This window comes from Aspergillus aculeatinus (genome assembly GCF_003184765.1).
Source record: "Aspergillus aculeatinus CBS 121060 unplaced genomic scaffold BO66scaffold_88, whole genome shotgun sequence".
Classification (NCBI taxonomy): domain Eukaryota; kingdom Fungi; phylum Ascomycota; class Eurotiomycetes; order Eurotiales; family Aspergillaceae; genus Aspergillus; species Aspergillus aculeatinus.
In genome coordinates, this window is record NW_020291557.1 from 72,883 (window position 1) to 87,827 (window position 14,945).

The following is a 14,945-nucleotide window of genomic DNA, read 5'->3' on the forward strand; positions in this document are numbered from 1 at the left end:
GGGAAGGCCATAGAGTCAGAGCATCGAGCTTGATTGGCTTGGGTCTTTGCGGTAAGCAAGTTGAAGAACGTGGCACGGGCGGACAAAAGATGGAGATGTGGGTGATGGCAGACGACAGGTGGACCGCGGGGAAGATGTCCAAGTCAGTGATGCCTAAGGCATTAATATGCCACGTGATTTTGGTAAAGTCCCATATCTCAAACTGCTTAAGAGGGAATTATCTTGATCAGTTGTGTAGATAGGTCTGAGTAGCAATAGGTCTAGTATAGAGCATAAAGCAGGTCCTGCAAGATGGCCGAGATTGAATAGCTTCTATTGAGCGAGTTGTTTTCGATACCCCGACTTGCAGAGACCTCCGGCATTGAGATATATACCTCGTCTGAGCAGTTTTGAGGTAGCTCCCTTAGAGATCAGAGCAAGCTCTCCGACTAATGTCAAGTACTACGCACGGTATTGACCATAAGTCGTTTTATTTATCACACTTCCAATAGCTGTCTACAGCTACATTCAAACCCAAGTGCAATTCACATGGAATTCTATCAATAATAATCCCTCAGGCAACCTCCCCAATCAACACCCGGCAAACCTTCTCCGCCTGGCAGCCCCTCCAACCCCAAATACACAGGCCCGTATCGAACCCGTCACAGCCATACAGCACCCCTGTACCGCCCAATACAGCCTACGGAGTACTACCCATCAATACCCGGACTCGGCACGACTGAAGAACAGACAAGACAGACCAGCAACCACAAAATGGGGTTCTCTGTCCATGATTCATCACACCTGGAATCCAATTTACCCGTCCACCGACGGGCCAGGAGAACTGATGGTCCGTATCAGAACACTTAAGTTACCTTTCCAGCAGGGACGTGAGGTATTCCGTCGTAATAGACTCTTCCACCTCACGAACCTCACCACCCCCTGCAATGCAATGATAAAGGCCTGCTTACTGTATTCCGTATATCTCACCCCATTATCCACAGCCTGTAGCAAGGATTAGAGAAAAAGGACAGAAACCTCTCACATCCCTGCCCATCCCAGCCGGCGAAGGACCTGTAAGATGGAGGAGAAACCGGCGTATTACCGCGGTTAAGTGGGAAAGTTTGTCCGTTGATCGGACCGGAGTGATTCACATGACAAACCTGGTTCTGGGCTTGACAGCCGCCGTAATTAAACTAGAGGAGAGTGGTTTGTGGTGGCTGCATGCATCTAATCCATGCATCCGTGCATGAGAGAGAGGAAAAGTTTTTCTTGCGAGGATGACGACTTTTGAGATTCATCAAGTTCAAAAGGCATTTGGCATGAATATCTTCTAGGCAATTGATGAGGGTGATTAAGGAATGGATGGATAGATGGATGTTGGATGTATCATAATTGATCCCTGTTACTCTGGGCTTGAAGGTCGTAAGTGGCTAGCGAGGGAGTATCGTACAGTACATACGGTAAGTTGGTGCTGGTGCTGGCACTGGTGGGCGAAGGATCCTTCTACACTACCACCCACCCCCCCGATACACGCGCACACAGCAATTGCGAAGTCTGGGGAATGGGTGGACAGAGTTAAGTGAAGAAAGACGGGTGGGAAGACTATATACAGAGTTAGGAGAGTGGGAACCGCAATTGAGTGTTTAGAGTATTGATTGAGATCTGATGGTGATTGATAACGATCTCCGTAGGAGCCAGTGCCAGCTAGCTTGGACGTCGGCCGCCCCCTCTCCCCGGAAGAACAGGAAAGGGAAGGGGGAGAAGGCAGCCTGGAGGTTCATCCGTTTTCGACAGCTGGCATCAATCCGTCTTCTTCCACACGCACCCACCACGGGGAGGAGGGAGCCTGGAGAGAGCTCTGACCTTCTCTAAATTCCGTCATACCGTAAACGACTTGTCAGTGGTTCTGATCACTACAATTCGATGGATGCTCAAGAGCTCTCTGTTTTGTGCTAAACTGGAACCACTCCAGACTCAAGCTCAAGCTCAAGCTCTTTCTTCTTTTCTTTTTTTACCCCAGAATATGGGGGTTTGTCGGTGATTCTACGTTGTCCCTGTTCTGGATCGTCCTCACCATCGATCGTCTACTTGGCTCCCTCAAGACAGCACAGCGAGTTTTAAAGGCTCAGAAGGATGGGTTTAGAGTGGCCATTTTAACTCTATATGTACAGTGTATATTGGTTGCATGTTGTAGGCGACGACCTGAGGAGGAAAAAGGAAATAGGGAGTAGTACATGATATATAAAAAGACCACCACAAAAAGATCAACCTCCTAGAAAGAAAGAGAAGTGTCTGTATGGAGAAAAATCCAGTCGTTCTCAATTCTTTTGGGAAAGATGAAAAAAACATAAGTAAGGTAAAAATGGAACGAAGAGAAGATAACCGGTTTACCGGACGAGCACGCTCATTAAACCGATTGTTTCATTTGTGGAATTGTTGTACAAGTGATCCAGAAAAAGCTTCGTAGATTTTGTGAGAGTCTTTTTGTGAAATTGGTTTCGTCATCATCCCATCTTGTTCCCTTCCCGTATTTCATCTCACAAAAAAATTCGATCCCTTCCAAGATTTGCCGGACACCGCAAACGCTTCGCTAGGAGATATGATATGCGGCTCGATTGTCGTGGGAGAAAAGTGGTTGCGTTAAATTTAGACGTACTTGCACATCATGGCAACCATCAGGTCGAACAGACCAATGGCCTCGACGAAGGCGAAACCAAGAATGGCGTAGGAGAAGAGCTGACCACGGAGGGCAGGGTTGCGGGAGACGGCGAGGAGGAGGGAGCCGAAGACGAGACCGATACCGATACCGGCACCACCGAGACCGATGGCAGCGGAACCCATACCCAGGTTCTGGGAGACCTGGACCATGGCGTCGGCGATCTCAGAGGAGTACTGACGGCGGCCCTGGGCGGCGAAAGCCTGGCGGGCGTTGGCCTGGATGAGGCCGGAAGGAGACTGACGCTTGACGGTCTGGAAGGGGGTCATGTTGATCTTCTTCTGGGTGGTGAAGGTGCGCTTGGGGGCGACAGCGTTGAGCTGAACGCGAGCGGCAGGGCGGGCAACCTTGGAGGTGGCAGCCATGGTGGAAGCCAGACGGCTGGCGAAGACACGGGAAGAGGCCATTGTGATGGGTGGGTTGGTCTTGAGAAAGAAGACTGGGAGTTTTTCTCGAGAAGATGGGGGATGGGAAGGAAGGAAGGAGAGAAGAAAGAAGAAGAGGAGAAAAAAGGAAGAGGAAGTGGAAGAACTTTTCTGGGAGGAAAACCTGGAGGAAATGTGACAACAGTGACCTTTCCGGGCCATAAATACTTTCCCGCTAAATTTTCGCGTTTTTTACCCTTTCGAGCCCACCAGCCCCCCAGTCGGCTTCCGTTAGTGCGCTTGTTGGGAAGAGAAAAAGCCCTACCCGGGGCCTGGCGCGTGTGTGCTTCCAGTAATTGATTGTCCTCTATCTTACTTGACTGGTATCATACACTGCAATTACCATCTGCTTTACGCTCTCGCGGACAGTTCGGGTTCGTTCGGGATGGGGCCAAGCGCGCAATGCTGCCGGTACAGCCAATTGTTCAGGGTCTCTGTCCGGCCGCGCAGGTCCGCTGGCCGTACTATCCACGAGTCGCATTGCGGCGATGCTGCCATTGCGCACCCACTTCTCGTCCATGACCAGGTCCTGTGCTTTTTCCCCCGTATGCCGATGTGAAGCAATTGGCTTTACAGTAAGATTACTTGTAACCAGGGTGACCGGGGAAAGATTGGCCAAGGGGGGGGGAGAGAGGGGTGGGTGGAGAGAAAGAAGGATGGGGAGGGAGCATTCCCACCCCGAGCTCCCTTCATTCTTCCTTACATATAAAATGGACTTGCCCTTCCATCTTCCGGTTTCCCGACCCTGAGGACAGAGCAATTGGCTGTATGGAGAGTCTGGCCTACGGTATGCACAAAATCTGGTTGTTCTGAAGCTGACTGTGAGGGAGGAGGGATCACAGTAACGAGAGCAGCAGCAGAGTGAGCGGAGAGAGAGCGAAAAAACCAAGGAGGTCCCAGAAAAGTGGATCACAGCAGCCAAATGGGTCCGATAAAGTGGTACATGACCCACTTAGCGGTGCATCCGTAGCCAATGACAGACTAGCCGCCTGCTCGGTCTCAATAGACCGGGCCGAATCGGGCATGCGGCTCCACCAGCGCCGGAGGTTCTGTCCCAGAAACAGAATTCCCACTGGCGACGCAAGCAGGTTTGTTTGCACAGTGTCGTTACTGCAGTCGTGAGCTGAAATTCGGAGGGAATTGCCTCGCCTCACCGACTTGTCTGATTGGGAACCTGCTCTTTTGGGCCAACCCGACTCATCCCGTCGACGCCGGAACAAAAAAAGCTAAGCTGCATGAAGAGCTAGCTCGAAGCTGGGGGCACCACCCACCGTGATGAAATCGACGCCAACCTTTCAGCAGAACCAGAGGAAAGAAAAAAGGAATGTCACTGCATCCATTCTCTCTCTCTTTGTCTGTTGCCCCCAATGCTGGCTCGAGGGAGGTGATGTGGATTTATATAGCTTTTGGATAGATCAGAGAAACCGGCCAAATTTGGTGTGGAAGAAGTCAGCTCGTCTGCACTCCCGCTTCCCACCATCGTTCCCCCCCTAACCCTAGCCAAAGAAATTAAATCATCGGGAAGAAAAACGTCACAATCCTCCCAGCTATTTCTCCCCCTTCCGACCAGAGAAATAAAATACAAAACAATCGAGAGGTAAATCCCATGACGGTCAGCGCTAGTGCCAGCAGCAGTAGCAGCAGTCCACGCCCTGTTTTTTTTTTTTTTTTTGCTCTGGTCAATTCGACGCAGCAGCAAATTCCGCTCACCACCTTGGGGTAGTTAGCCCCCGTCTACCCCCCCCTCCTCCTTCGGCACTCCATCCCCAGGAAAGAGAGATACGCTCTCATATTTATACCTCGCAGTCTTGTCCAGTAATGGGGACGGTCAGATGGAGTCTCTCTTTCAATCTCTTCACCATCTCTCCCTCCCTCCCCCTTTCTCAAAATTGTCACATTTCTTACCCATGCTTACTGCACTATGCCCAAGTTGGCACTAGTGAACGCGGTTGGCGGTGATCGAGATATGATCTCAGCCGCCCTGCGTCCCTTACGTAACCGAGCAGGGGGAGGGAGCTTTTGCGTCTGCCCGTCTGGGATTTTGAACTGCTGCCACCCAACGGACAAACTGGCCTTCAATTTAAGCATGCAGCCGCCGCAGACAGGGATTGCGGAAGCTATTCCAGCCGGGTTCTTCCGTGTCGTAGAGCTGGCAGAACTCTGAGCATGAGGGAGTTGTACTCCGTAGATACTTGTGATTGCCACCTGTCGAGGAGGGGGGAAATATAGGAAAAGAGGAGAGAGAACGCGGCGATGGTTTTGAAACATGTGCATGACGATCCATTATGGGTCCAGAGGGTGATTGATACCTACCTGTGTTGATTTCGTCGCATCATGGAAGAGCCCGCGGATGGATGGGCGGAGGTTCAGGTTGCTGGGGAGAAGTGCCAGCGTGTTTCGTGTATTTCGTGCGTAAGGGTAAGTGTAAATCTGGTATGGATACCGTCTCGGAGCTACAGTTGAAATCCTCAGGCACTAATCTGGCCGGCCCAGCGGGTGGTTGTTGGACCTCGGGTCACGTCCATGGAGAAGGTATGGCGGCGGCTACGAATCGGAAAGATAACGAACGCTTGCAGGTTACCTACTGTGTACACTCCATACACTTTGCACCCTCTATAGTATAGTTCGTCAATTGTATGTAAACAGAGCGCATCTTGCTTCTCAATTCTTAGCAAGTATATAGCTGTTTCATGCATCGTTCTGCGTCTCATAATGAACTACAATCTCGAGTACAAAGGCTTCCACCCGGCAAACCCACCCCGTTCCTACCCGACCGGGCCCTCCGACTCTTCCCTACGTAGTCCCTCCAGATCGGTAAAATCCCTATCCTGCAAATGTACAAGCACATATATCTATATCGCTCTTAAAAGCTCAACTGAATCGAGTCTTAAACAACTTCACCTCTCCATCTCGACTCTCTATCTGGAAACAGAGGAAGCTACAAGAACGATGTCCCCCGAAGCAGCCTATACGCCCGAGCAAACGCCGACGGTCATCCGCGCCCGCAAACATCTCTCAGGAACGCGCGCCAAGCAGCTCCTCCGCGCGGCGGAGCGCGACTACAACGATCCCCCGCCACCGCCGGGGCTGGGCGAGTGCTGTGGCAGCTCGTGTGACCCCTGCGTACGGGATCTCTGGAGGGAGGAGCTGGCCGTTTGGCGCGAGAGGTGGGGGGAGGCTGCCGAGGAGGAGTCTTCGGAGAAGAAGGGGAAGAGGAAGATGCCGGGGAGTTGGGAGTGGTGATTTCGTTTGATTCTATGGAGTTCACCAACTGTCGGAAAGAGGCTACGTGGTTGAGGAGTTTCTTATTCTTATCTTGGTTTGTGATTGATGTTTCTGAACTATGCTATCTGATAGGCGATAACTAACTATAAAGCAGACTGAGCCTCAACAAAACTATCCGCGCCGGACTATCTCTTCGAAGAGAGGATCGAAAAACTCATTCAGACTTCACTAATCTCACTCCCTGCCGGTACCCTGGCCTCATACTCCAACACCAATTTCACCTCCTTCCCAGGCGCCAACTTGACCACCCATTTGACTTCCCCGGCCTTTCCCAGATGCACTGCCCCCTCCTTCATTTGCGTATCGTCTCCTTCCCGGACCAACCCCTTGGGCTCCAGGATCTGCACCTTCAACCGCTCATCGTCGCTGACGGGCACCTGATCGACAACCGCCACCTCGACGGCGTTGCTCCGCGTGTTCTTGACCCGGCACGTCCGGCGGAACACCGCCGCCTCTTCCTTCTGGGAGAACAAGCCCCCACTGCCCGTTGTGCGCCGCACCGTCGGCCGCCCGTACGTGACCTGGATCAGTGGATCCACGCCCAGAGGCAAGGTGAACGATTTCTTCGGCCCGCAGCTCGGCAGGTCCGCGGTCCCCAGGAAGGTCCCGTCGATGGTGATGCCGACTTTCCCGCGGAGGAGGCTCACGGACGCGGAGGAGTTCTGGATCTTGGCCTGGAGGAAGGCGGCGGCGCGCTGCTTGGGGACGATGGTGTAGGATAGGGTGACGGAGTCGAGGTGGAGGTCGGCGAGGAGGTGGCGTCGGGCCACGAGGGATGGGATGACGGTGCGATGACCGGGCAGGTCATATGTGGTTGTGAGGCCGCAATCTTGCTGGAAGGATTCTTGGTGTTCCAGGTCTGGAATGGCTTTTGGTGGTGGTGGTGGTGATCCAAAGGAGGGCTTGGGTTCCTCTTGGGTGGGATCGTTCTCCCCGGATTGAGCGAATGGTTGCATGGATGCTGTCGTTGTACTCATCAGCGCCGTGGGCTGAGCTTGCGAAGGTCTGGGAACACTTCCAAAAAGCCCTCCACTCATGGATCGTCCGAATCCGCCGGATTGAGGACCACTGGTGCCGGTTGGCGGTGGGTTGGCTGGCGCACCGAACAAAGGACCGCTTGTGGTGGTTGGTGGTAGGCCACCAAATAAAGCCCCCCCAGATTGCCGGGCCGGGGGTGGGGGTGGTGGAGGGGCTGCTGCTTGTCCAAACAATCCGCCTTGAACTTGTTCCGGAGGAGCAGCTGGTGCATCATTACCAAAAGGTCTGGACGCAGCCGCTGCAACAACATTATTGGGCCCAAACACAGATGCGTTCCGCGGCGGCTGCTGCTGCTGGAAAAGTGACTTGTGGAGGGTCTGCACTGGCATAAGATGGCGTTGCTCAGGCTTGCTACGCAGAATGTTCTCCCACGAGGTCTGCTCCTGGTTCTTATTGTTGTTGTCCGCTTGGACCATCAGCTGCCACGCCTGGAGCGAGGGAATACGTTCTCCCAGCCCGGAAAACGAGGCCTGCGAGGTGGACAGGGTTACGCGGGCATCGCGCCACGTCTCCGAGCACGCATTACGAAACTCGGCGCGATAGACCATCTTGGCTGAGGAGGCCGGCGTGTTGATACTCAGATCATACCGTGGGATCCAGCTGGGTCCAGCGACGACATAGCTCAACCGGAGCATGACGTTGTTGTCGCCTTGTTTCTTGCCTTCCCCATCATCAGCATCACCATCAGCATCACCATCAGCATCACCATCAGCATCACCATCAGCGAAAGGCGCCTCGCCATCCAGATGAACGACCACCTCTCCGACCCTATTCTTCCGAAACGACTTCTGCTCCTTCTCGAGCCTTTCCTTTCTCTCCTTTCTCTGCATCTTCTCCTTCCTGCGGGCCTGCCTCTCCTTCTCCCGCGCCGCCTCCTTCTTCCTCTTCTCCTTAAACACTCTCTTCTCCACTTTCTGAACCTTGCCCATTAACCTCGCCACCTCCTCCTCCGCCTCCTCCACTTCAACAAGGGCACGGTAATGCTTCTCCCCTTCCTCCTTCCCCCGCGCATTAAACAGATCCATGAACTCCCCGACCTTATACATTTCCACCTGTTGCTGCTGCTGCGGTCTCCCAAACCCGGCTCCACCCGTCGAAAAAACCGATCCCCTCTTCTGCTCCTGCAAGAAATCAATCAAACTTCCCGCGACATCCCTCCGGATCCCCGCCAACGCCGCCTTCTCCTTCACCGTGCGCAGCTCTGCCCTCACGAGTCGAAGCTCCTCGGGTTCATCGTCTGCCTCGTCATCCTCAGAGGAAGACGAATCACTACTACTTACATCCTGTTCACCCTCGTTGGCCTCCAAAACATAAAGCCGCGACTTGACCACCTCCGTCTGGAAATCCGTTACGCAAGCGGGGCCCGAGCCCTCGATGCGGATTGAATCGAAATCTGTTTGGGGGTCAAGGCCGTGGATGGTTAGGGTGTTGGGACCAGGCTTTCCCCCCTGTCAGTGATCTAGATCATCAGAGAAAAGGGGATGGGACGGGACTCACGTGGATCGTGACGGGGATTTCGCGGACGATAGTGGCGCGAGTTGGCTGGAAGGTGACGGTTTTGGTGGGGAGGGAGGTGAGGAGGATCTCGGTTGTGCTGTCTGTGGTGGTGGTGGTGGTGGTGGTATGGTCGGACATCTTGTTTGTTTCTTGTTCTTATTTTTGAAAAATAAAATCTCCGCTTCGTCGATATAAATGATGGAGTGGAGAGAGAGAACTTAAAGATGAAAAGGAAAGAGATGATGGTGACAAGGACGTAGGTAGAATACTCTGTACAGTACTTATACTCCGCACAGCAGCCCCTAATAGGCAACACATCAGGCAGCATGCAATAGCTCCAAAGCTGCGCCTTGTGTCGTGACAAACATGATTGGTGCAACGATTCCTCGCTTATAAATCTAGAGACTAGCGCGGTTTCGATTCTATTATCATTGGCTGTGTGAGTCATTTGTTAGCCTCAAATCGAACTATTGGGGCTTAGCACCGCAACTCGTAACCTTGAAGGCTACATTCCGGATAAAATGACTACTTCAACCGCCTCTAGAGAAACACCATGTGAGTTCCACTCTGGATGGTATTCACTCACCCTCATAGAAAAGTAATAGACACTATGAATCAATTTGGAAAAAGCGAATTGCTCAGCACAAGGAGACAAACAATTGTCGATCTCGAAATCAAAACATCCCTCAGGCGAATTCGAACTGCGAAGCACATGACTTACTGTCATGTGATTTAACAATGGACTCTGAGACATTCGGGATCTTTCCGCGCCGAAGTTGAGGTTCTCATCCGATGTACTTCCCCCACCACCCGACTGGCTCAGCTAAATCCTCATACTTTCCAAAAGCCATTGAAGTGTGCTCACAATTGCTCCTCTGAGGCTACTCTGCATGATGCTGTGTCAAGCTTCTTCAGGATCTCCCTAGGTGGATGGACGAGAGGTGGAAATGCAAATGTTGCATCGATCCGATCCACCCCCCCCACCGTTCGGCGCAAACACCCATTCCAAGCAAATGCAGATCTTTCTCACCGTCAAGCAGGCCGCAAGTCGACTCGATGCAAAGAACCTGTGCCACTGTAGCACAATGTACTTAGAGCGTCGATTGTGGACTTCTTTTCCGTAAGTATCACCCGAAGCTTAAGCGCAACACGAAACAGGAATCGATCCAGTCGAGGAATATGCATCACCTCTCGTTTTCATGCCCCCTGGGTGGCTTGTCGAGCTCATTTTTAATACAGATACGACTTGCATGATAGTCTATCTTCAGTGTTAATCTATTTGCCCTGGGACTAGAATCGAAATGGTCGCACTGACTAAACGGATTTTATCCTGCTGGCCTATTATTTGAGTTCTGAAGGCGATTAATGGCATGATCTGGAGTAGCGAACAACAAGAGACTTTTCGGTTACCCCAATCCGAGACACGCTTCTTGCTTGCAGTTCTTCTCCATAATAGATCGACAACGCGAACATGGCATCTGCTTCTGATGACCGTATCCTGCTCTCACAGAGCCCGTTCAGGCTTATGAATGCGTCCAACACAAATGTCGGCCGCTCGCAAGCACCATAAGATCAATTCCGCAGACATCCTCCTCTCGATGGCTCCCCTGATATCCAAGGTCGTCAGAGCCTCCTGTTCCCTGTTTTGAATTACGATCTCCGGGCAGCTCTTAGCGGGCTCCAGTGCCATATGGCCCAGCAGCGGTGGGTCCCGATCGGCTCCACCGACGAACTCCCGATCGAGCTGCCGTCCATGTCGATCTATACTCTTAAGTTCCTCCACAACAAGGGAATTTGCCTAATCAGGGAACGTATCAAACCGCACTCCGCTACCGCGCCATGGCACGGACGCTGGTATCTGCGGATATTTTTCCTGGCGATTCAGTTGCCATGCAAATGGGCTGCGTGTGATGCCGCTGATCCACCAGGATGTCTCTTGGATTTCCACGCGGGCTCGAACGAGGCAGAAACCTGGAAAATCCCGACCCAGTATAAAGCAGCGCTGATGTCCCGACTCATGAAACAGAGCAGACGCTTATCACATTCCAGTGCCTCACTCTCACTACCAGGATGGTTCTGCCCACGCCCCGGTCTTTAACCTCGGCTGCTGTTGCGGCTACCCTTTTGGGTGCTTCGGCAGTAAATGCGGGGAACTGCTCGGTAGCCGGCATCGCCCAACCCTCGATCCCTGATGGGCAGCTGTTACAGCTGACTGCCATTCCAGTCACTGGCTACCAGAACGGCAATACGACACTGAAATTCTGCAATGTGACTGTCACATACACCCATCCCGGGAAGAATGACGCTATCCACACCACTGTCTGGCTTCCCCTCTCGAGCTGGAACGGCCGGCTTCAGGGCTCCGGGGGTGGCGGCTATGCAATGCGTCACGACGACTCGGTTCTAGCAGAAGCGGTCGGCCTCGACTATACCGTTGTAGCCACAGACGGAGGCCACGGCCTCGTATCCCAGAACTCCGCCGCCTGGTCACTGGATGCATCCGACCAAGTGAACATGGCCCTTCTCGACGACTTCGCCTACGTTGCCTTGAACGATGCGGCCGTCATCGGCAAGCAAATCAGCCACAGCTTCTATGGCTACGGGCCAAACCGCTCGTACTGGAACGGCTGCTCCACCGGCGGCAGACAAGGACTCATGCTCGCGCAGCGGTATCCCACGGCCTACAACGGAATCATGGCTGCGGCCCCCGCCATCAACTGGCCCACCTTCCTGGTGGCGGAATACTGGCCGCAGTTCGTCATGAATCAGCTCCAGTCACACCCGCCGACGTGCGTGACCGACGCCATCACCGCCGCCGCCATCACCGCCTGCGACGCCCTCGACGGCGTCACCGACGGCGTGATCTCAGCTCCCGACCTCTGCACCTTCGACCCTCTCACCTTAGTCAACCAAACCATCGCATGCAACGGTAGCAGCGTGACCGTCACCAAACCCGCAGCGCTAGCTGTCTCGCTAATTTGGACCGGAATGCGGTCTTCGAACGGCACATTCCAGTGGTACGGTCTCGAGCGCGGCGCCCCGCTCTCCGCGGGCAGCGGCAGCCTCGCCGCCACCACCTGCACCTCGCCAACCAACTGCACGGGCTCCCCCTTCGCCATCTCCTCCGACTGGATCCGGCGCTACGTCCTACAAGACCCAGCCTTCGACCTGACCACCCTCGACCACGCGGACCTAGACACCATCCTCTCCCGCTCCGTCGCCGAATACAACGCGATCATCGGCACCGACGACCCGGACCTCTCCGCCTTCAAGTCCGCCGGCGGGAAACTGATCACGTGGCATGGGCTGGCCGACCCGCTGATCTTCCCCAAGGGCACCGAGCACTACTACCGGCAGCTGCAGGCGCGGGACCCGGCGGTGCGCGACTTCTATCGCTTCTTCCCCGCCCCGGGCGTGCACCATTGTTCCGGGGGCGCGGGCCCCGTGCCCGTGGACCCGTTGGCGCAGGTCGTCGACTGGGTGGAAGCGGGTGTGGCGCCGGCGACGCTGCACGCGCAGGCGGCGGATGGGCGCACGCGGTCGCTGTGTCCGTGGCCGCTGGTTTCGATGTACAAGGGTGGGGATGTACGGGAGGCGGGATCGTATGCTTGCGAGGAACCGCAGAGGCAATGGTTCTGATTTTTGTGTCCTGGCGATTGATTCCGGGTTTGAGCATCTCCTTAATCGAGCATCTATCTAATCGCGCATAATTTGATTAAGAATAATTCGACTAAGCATTGGTCGCCATATCGAAGGAGAGAAGTGCAGCTATCCATAGTGTTCAGCCGCCTGGTACCAACGTGGTACGGTAAATGTCAAACCCAGGGCTGGTTGGTCCCCTGAACCATGGCTCGGCAATCAGCCGAGTCCCTGACAACTTAAGTTTGCGGGCTCGCAACTCTCTCCCTGCAAGATAGGATGTAGATAGGGATGTGAACAGGGAACTGATTGTCCCCTGCCGCCCCGGCCCGCCATTCGGAGTACCAAACAAGGCCATAAACGATGACAAAGACTGACTCCACGATTTGATTCGGCATTGGAATAGGAAATCTACAACCCCGCAGCAGGAAGACCATGACCAGCGCCACCCACCAAACCCCCTCGGAGTAAGGTTCTCAAGACAAAGAGCATATTTGCATGAAAAAGCTGCACCGAAGATAGTACCCGAAGATGAATCCGTGATTCTGCATTCTATCCCATCTCATGCGGTCCTTCGTTCCGATATACACCAAGCTCGACAGGGGGTTTAGCCCGCGACGGACCCGCTGGCCATCCACCACCACCACCGGGCCGACTATCAATAAGAGTACTCGTAAGCTCATAACCCGCCCAGTGCGGACCCTGCATCGAATCCGGCCAATCCTCGCCTCCTCCATCACTACCAACCTTATCAAGAGAGGCACGACGACGACGAGTAACGTACCACAGCGTGAACAAGACGGTCGCACCTATACTTACCACGCCGCAGACGACGCCGATCCCTATCTTAGCACCTGTCGACAGTGTCTCAGTGCTGCAATCCCCACAAGATGAACGTCCATTGGTGGTGGTATTCGTCGTCGAAGCGGAAGCGGACGCGGCAACAGTCGCAACCGGGAGCGCCGTCCACACCCCGGACCAACTATCCTCCCAACCATTGTCTGATCCAAGGACAGTGGTATCCTCGGGCTGGATGACGGTGGTCGACGGCGTCTGCAGATTGGGGCCGGGCGCCTGCGCCAGGAACCAATTGCCCGTGCCACTGCCGCTATCGCCCCAGTTGACTCCGACAAATGCGGCCTGCAGAAGGCGCGGCCGAGGGCGTAGACGGCCCCGGCGGTGGTGGTGCCCCGGCAGGGGAAGTAGGGGGTCGGTTGGGCGACCAAGGGTGGGGTTAGGGTGAGGTTCAGCACGGCGAAGGGAATCTTGATGGTGATGTTGGCGCGGTTGGAGTTGTCCTTGGCGAAGGTGAAGGCTAGGTAGCTGGGTGAGGTGATGATGCTACGGTAAGCGGGATTTGAGGTGATCGAGATGTAGAGGCCGTGGGTGCTCTGGTAGGTGACGGGGAGGTGGGCGGCGATGGCGTCGCAGGTGCTTTGGGGGAGATAGATATAGGAGTCCCCGGGGCTGGAGTAGACGGTGATTTCGTTGGAGGTAATTGAGGAGTTGCCGGCGGCCAGAAGACCTGTGGGGTTGCTGTTCGTGGTGCTGTTCGTGGTTGAGGAAGACCACGGCGAGCCTCCGCGGACCACTCCGAGACTGATGTCGCGGAGCTTGATTGGGAACCCTCCATCATCGGAATATGGCTGGGACGAGACTTCCCCCAGCACGCGGGATTGATCGTACCCGCCCAGCAGCAAGGACCCCGCCAGGTTGTACGTGGGCGTGCCGATATGCATCCCGTACGAGTAGGAGGGGATCGCCTGACCGCCACCGGAGGTGAACAGGTAACGGTCGAAAAAGGTGCCGTTAATGGTGGCCTGTCCTCGGTTCGCGAACTGCTGTTGTAGGCTGGGGGCTCCCAGGGAGAGGACTTCAAGCTCGAGAGGGTAATTGGTCCCATCCGGGTATATCTGGTACCCCTGGTCCACCACGTTCAGACTGACGTTCGGGACCATGACCCCCGAGATATCGATCGAATCGAGAGCCCACTTGGCGGTGCCGTAGATGGGGTTGTCGGTGACAGCGCCAAAGTGCAGTGGTCCCCATGTTCCATCGTTGATGGTCAGCCGGATGGCCGTGTCGTCATACGTGGTGGAGGTCAGTTTGTCGAAGACACCCGCCCGGTTAGCATAGCAGTAGGAGGATAATGAAGTATTGGAGCAAATTGAGGAGAGGAGGATGTAACTCTGCCAGGCTCCTCCGGGATAGAGAATTGTATGATCTCTCTAGAATAGAATGGTACTGTACTGCACTATATCTGAAACTCTGATGAGCGCTGACATGACGCTAAAACGCCGCGGCTTTTCCGAACCGAGGATGGATAAAAGAGACCCTGGAATTCGCGACAATTCAATAGGTCG

The 14,945-nt window shown here is 54.4% G+C and overlaps 6 protein-coding genes across 6 annotated transcripts; 3 read left to right on the forward strand and 3 right to left on the reverse strand.

Moving 5' to 3' along the window:
* Positions 1-2,628: 2,628 nt before the first annotated feature.
* Positions 2,629-3,105, reverse strand: BO66DRAFT_416140 (ATP synthase subunit C family protein; the record flags this gene model as incomplete). The annotated part of the gene is made up of 1 exon (XM_025649578.1): positions 2,629-3,105. The coding sequence occupies one exon, from the start codon at positions 3,103-3,105 to the stop codon at positions 2,629-2,631; it is 477 nt and encodes a 158-aa protein (XP_025497971.1).
* A 2,874-nt stretch (positions 3,106-5,979) lies between these two features.
* BO66DRAFT_396423 (uncharacterized protein) lies at positions 5,980-6,442 on the forward strand. Its single transcript, XM_025648461.1, has one exon. It carries the CDS (start codon positions 6,073-6,075, stop codon positions 6,364-6,366), a length of 294 nt encoding a protein of 97 aa, XP_025497972.1. The 5' UTR covers positions 5,980-6,072; the 3' UTR covers positions 6,367-6,442.
* Positions 6,443-6,566: 124 nt separating this feature from the next.
* On the reverse strand, positions 6,567-9,042 carry BO66DRAFT_294775 (uncharacterized protein; the record flags this gene model as incomplete). Its single annotated transcript, XM_025643187.1, has 3 exons — positions 6,567-8,564; positions 8,598-8,885; positions 8,944-9,042. Coding segments are annotated over 3 exons (2,385 nt in total), but the record flags the coding sequence as incomplete, so codon positions are not given.
* Positions 9,043-9,531: 489 nt separating this feature from the next.
* On the forward strand, positions 9,532-10,489 carry BO66DRAFT_476045 (uncharacterized protein). Its single transcript, XM_025653295.1, has 2 exons — positions 9,532-9,737; positions 9,824-10,489. Exon 2 carries the CDS (start codon positions 9,891-9,893, stop codon positions 10,065-10,067), a length of 177 nt encoding a protein of 58 aa, XP_025497974.1. The 5' UTR covers positions 9,532-9,737; positions 9,824-9,890; the 3' UTR covers positions 10,068-10,489.
* Positions 10,490-10,625: 136 nt separating this feature from the next.
* BO66DRAFT_247521 (feruloyl esterase B precursor) lies at positions 10,626-12,653 on the forward strand. Its single transcript, XM_025642917.1, has one exon. It carries the CDS (start codon positions 11,014-11,016, stop codon positions 12,580-12,582), a length of 1,569 nt encoding a protein of 522 aa, XP_025497975.1. The 5' UTR covers positions 10,626-11,013; the 3' UTR covers positions 12,583-12,653.
* A 481-nt stretch (positions 12,654-13,134) lies between these two features.
* On the reverse strand, positions 13,135-14,867 carry ap3 (putative aspartic-type endopeptidase; the record flags this gene model as incomplete). Its single annotated transcript, XM_025651584.1, has 3 exons — positions 13,135-13,690; positions 13,714-14,771; positions 14,838-14,867. 3 exons carry the CDS (start codon positions 14,865-14,867, stop codon positions 13,135-13,137), a joined length of 1,644 nt encoding a protein of 547 aa, XP_025497976.1.
* Between the last annotated feature and the right edge of the window lie 78 nt (positions 14,868-14,945).

Coding starts and splice junctions, on each gene's coding strand:
- BO66DRAFT_476045 (XM_025653295.1), top strand. CDS start 9,891: ATGCAAATGTTGCATCGATCCGATCCACCCCCCCCACCGTTCGGCGCA.
- BO66DRAFT_396423 (XM_025648461.1), top strand. CDS start 6,073: ATGTCCCCCGAAGCAGCCTATACGCCCGAGCAAACGCCGACGGTCATC.
- BO66DRAFT_247521 (XM_025642917.1), top strand. CDS start 11,014: ATGGTTCTGCCCACGCCCCGGTCTTTAACCTCGGCTGCTGTTGCGGCT.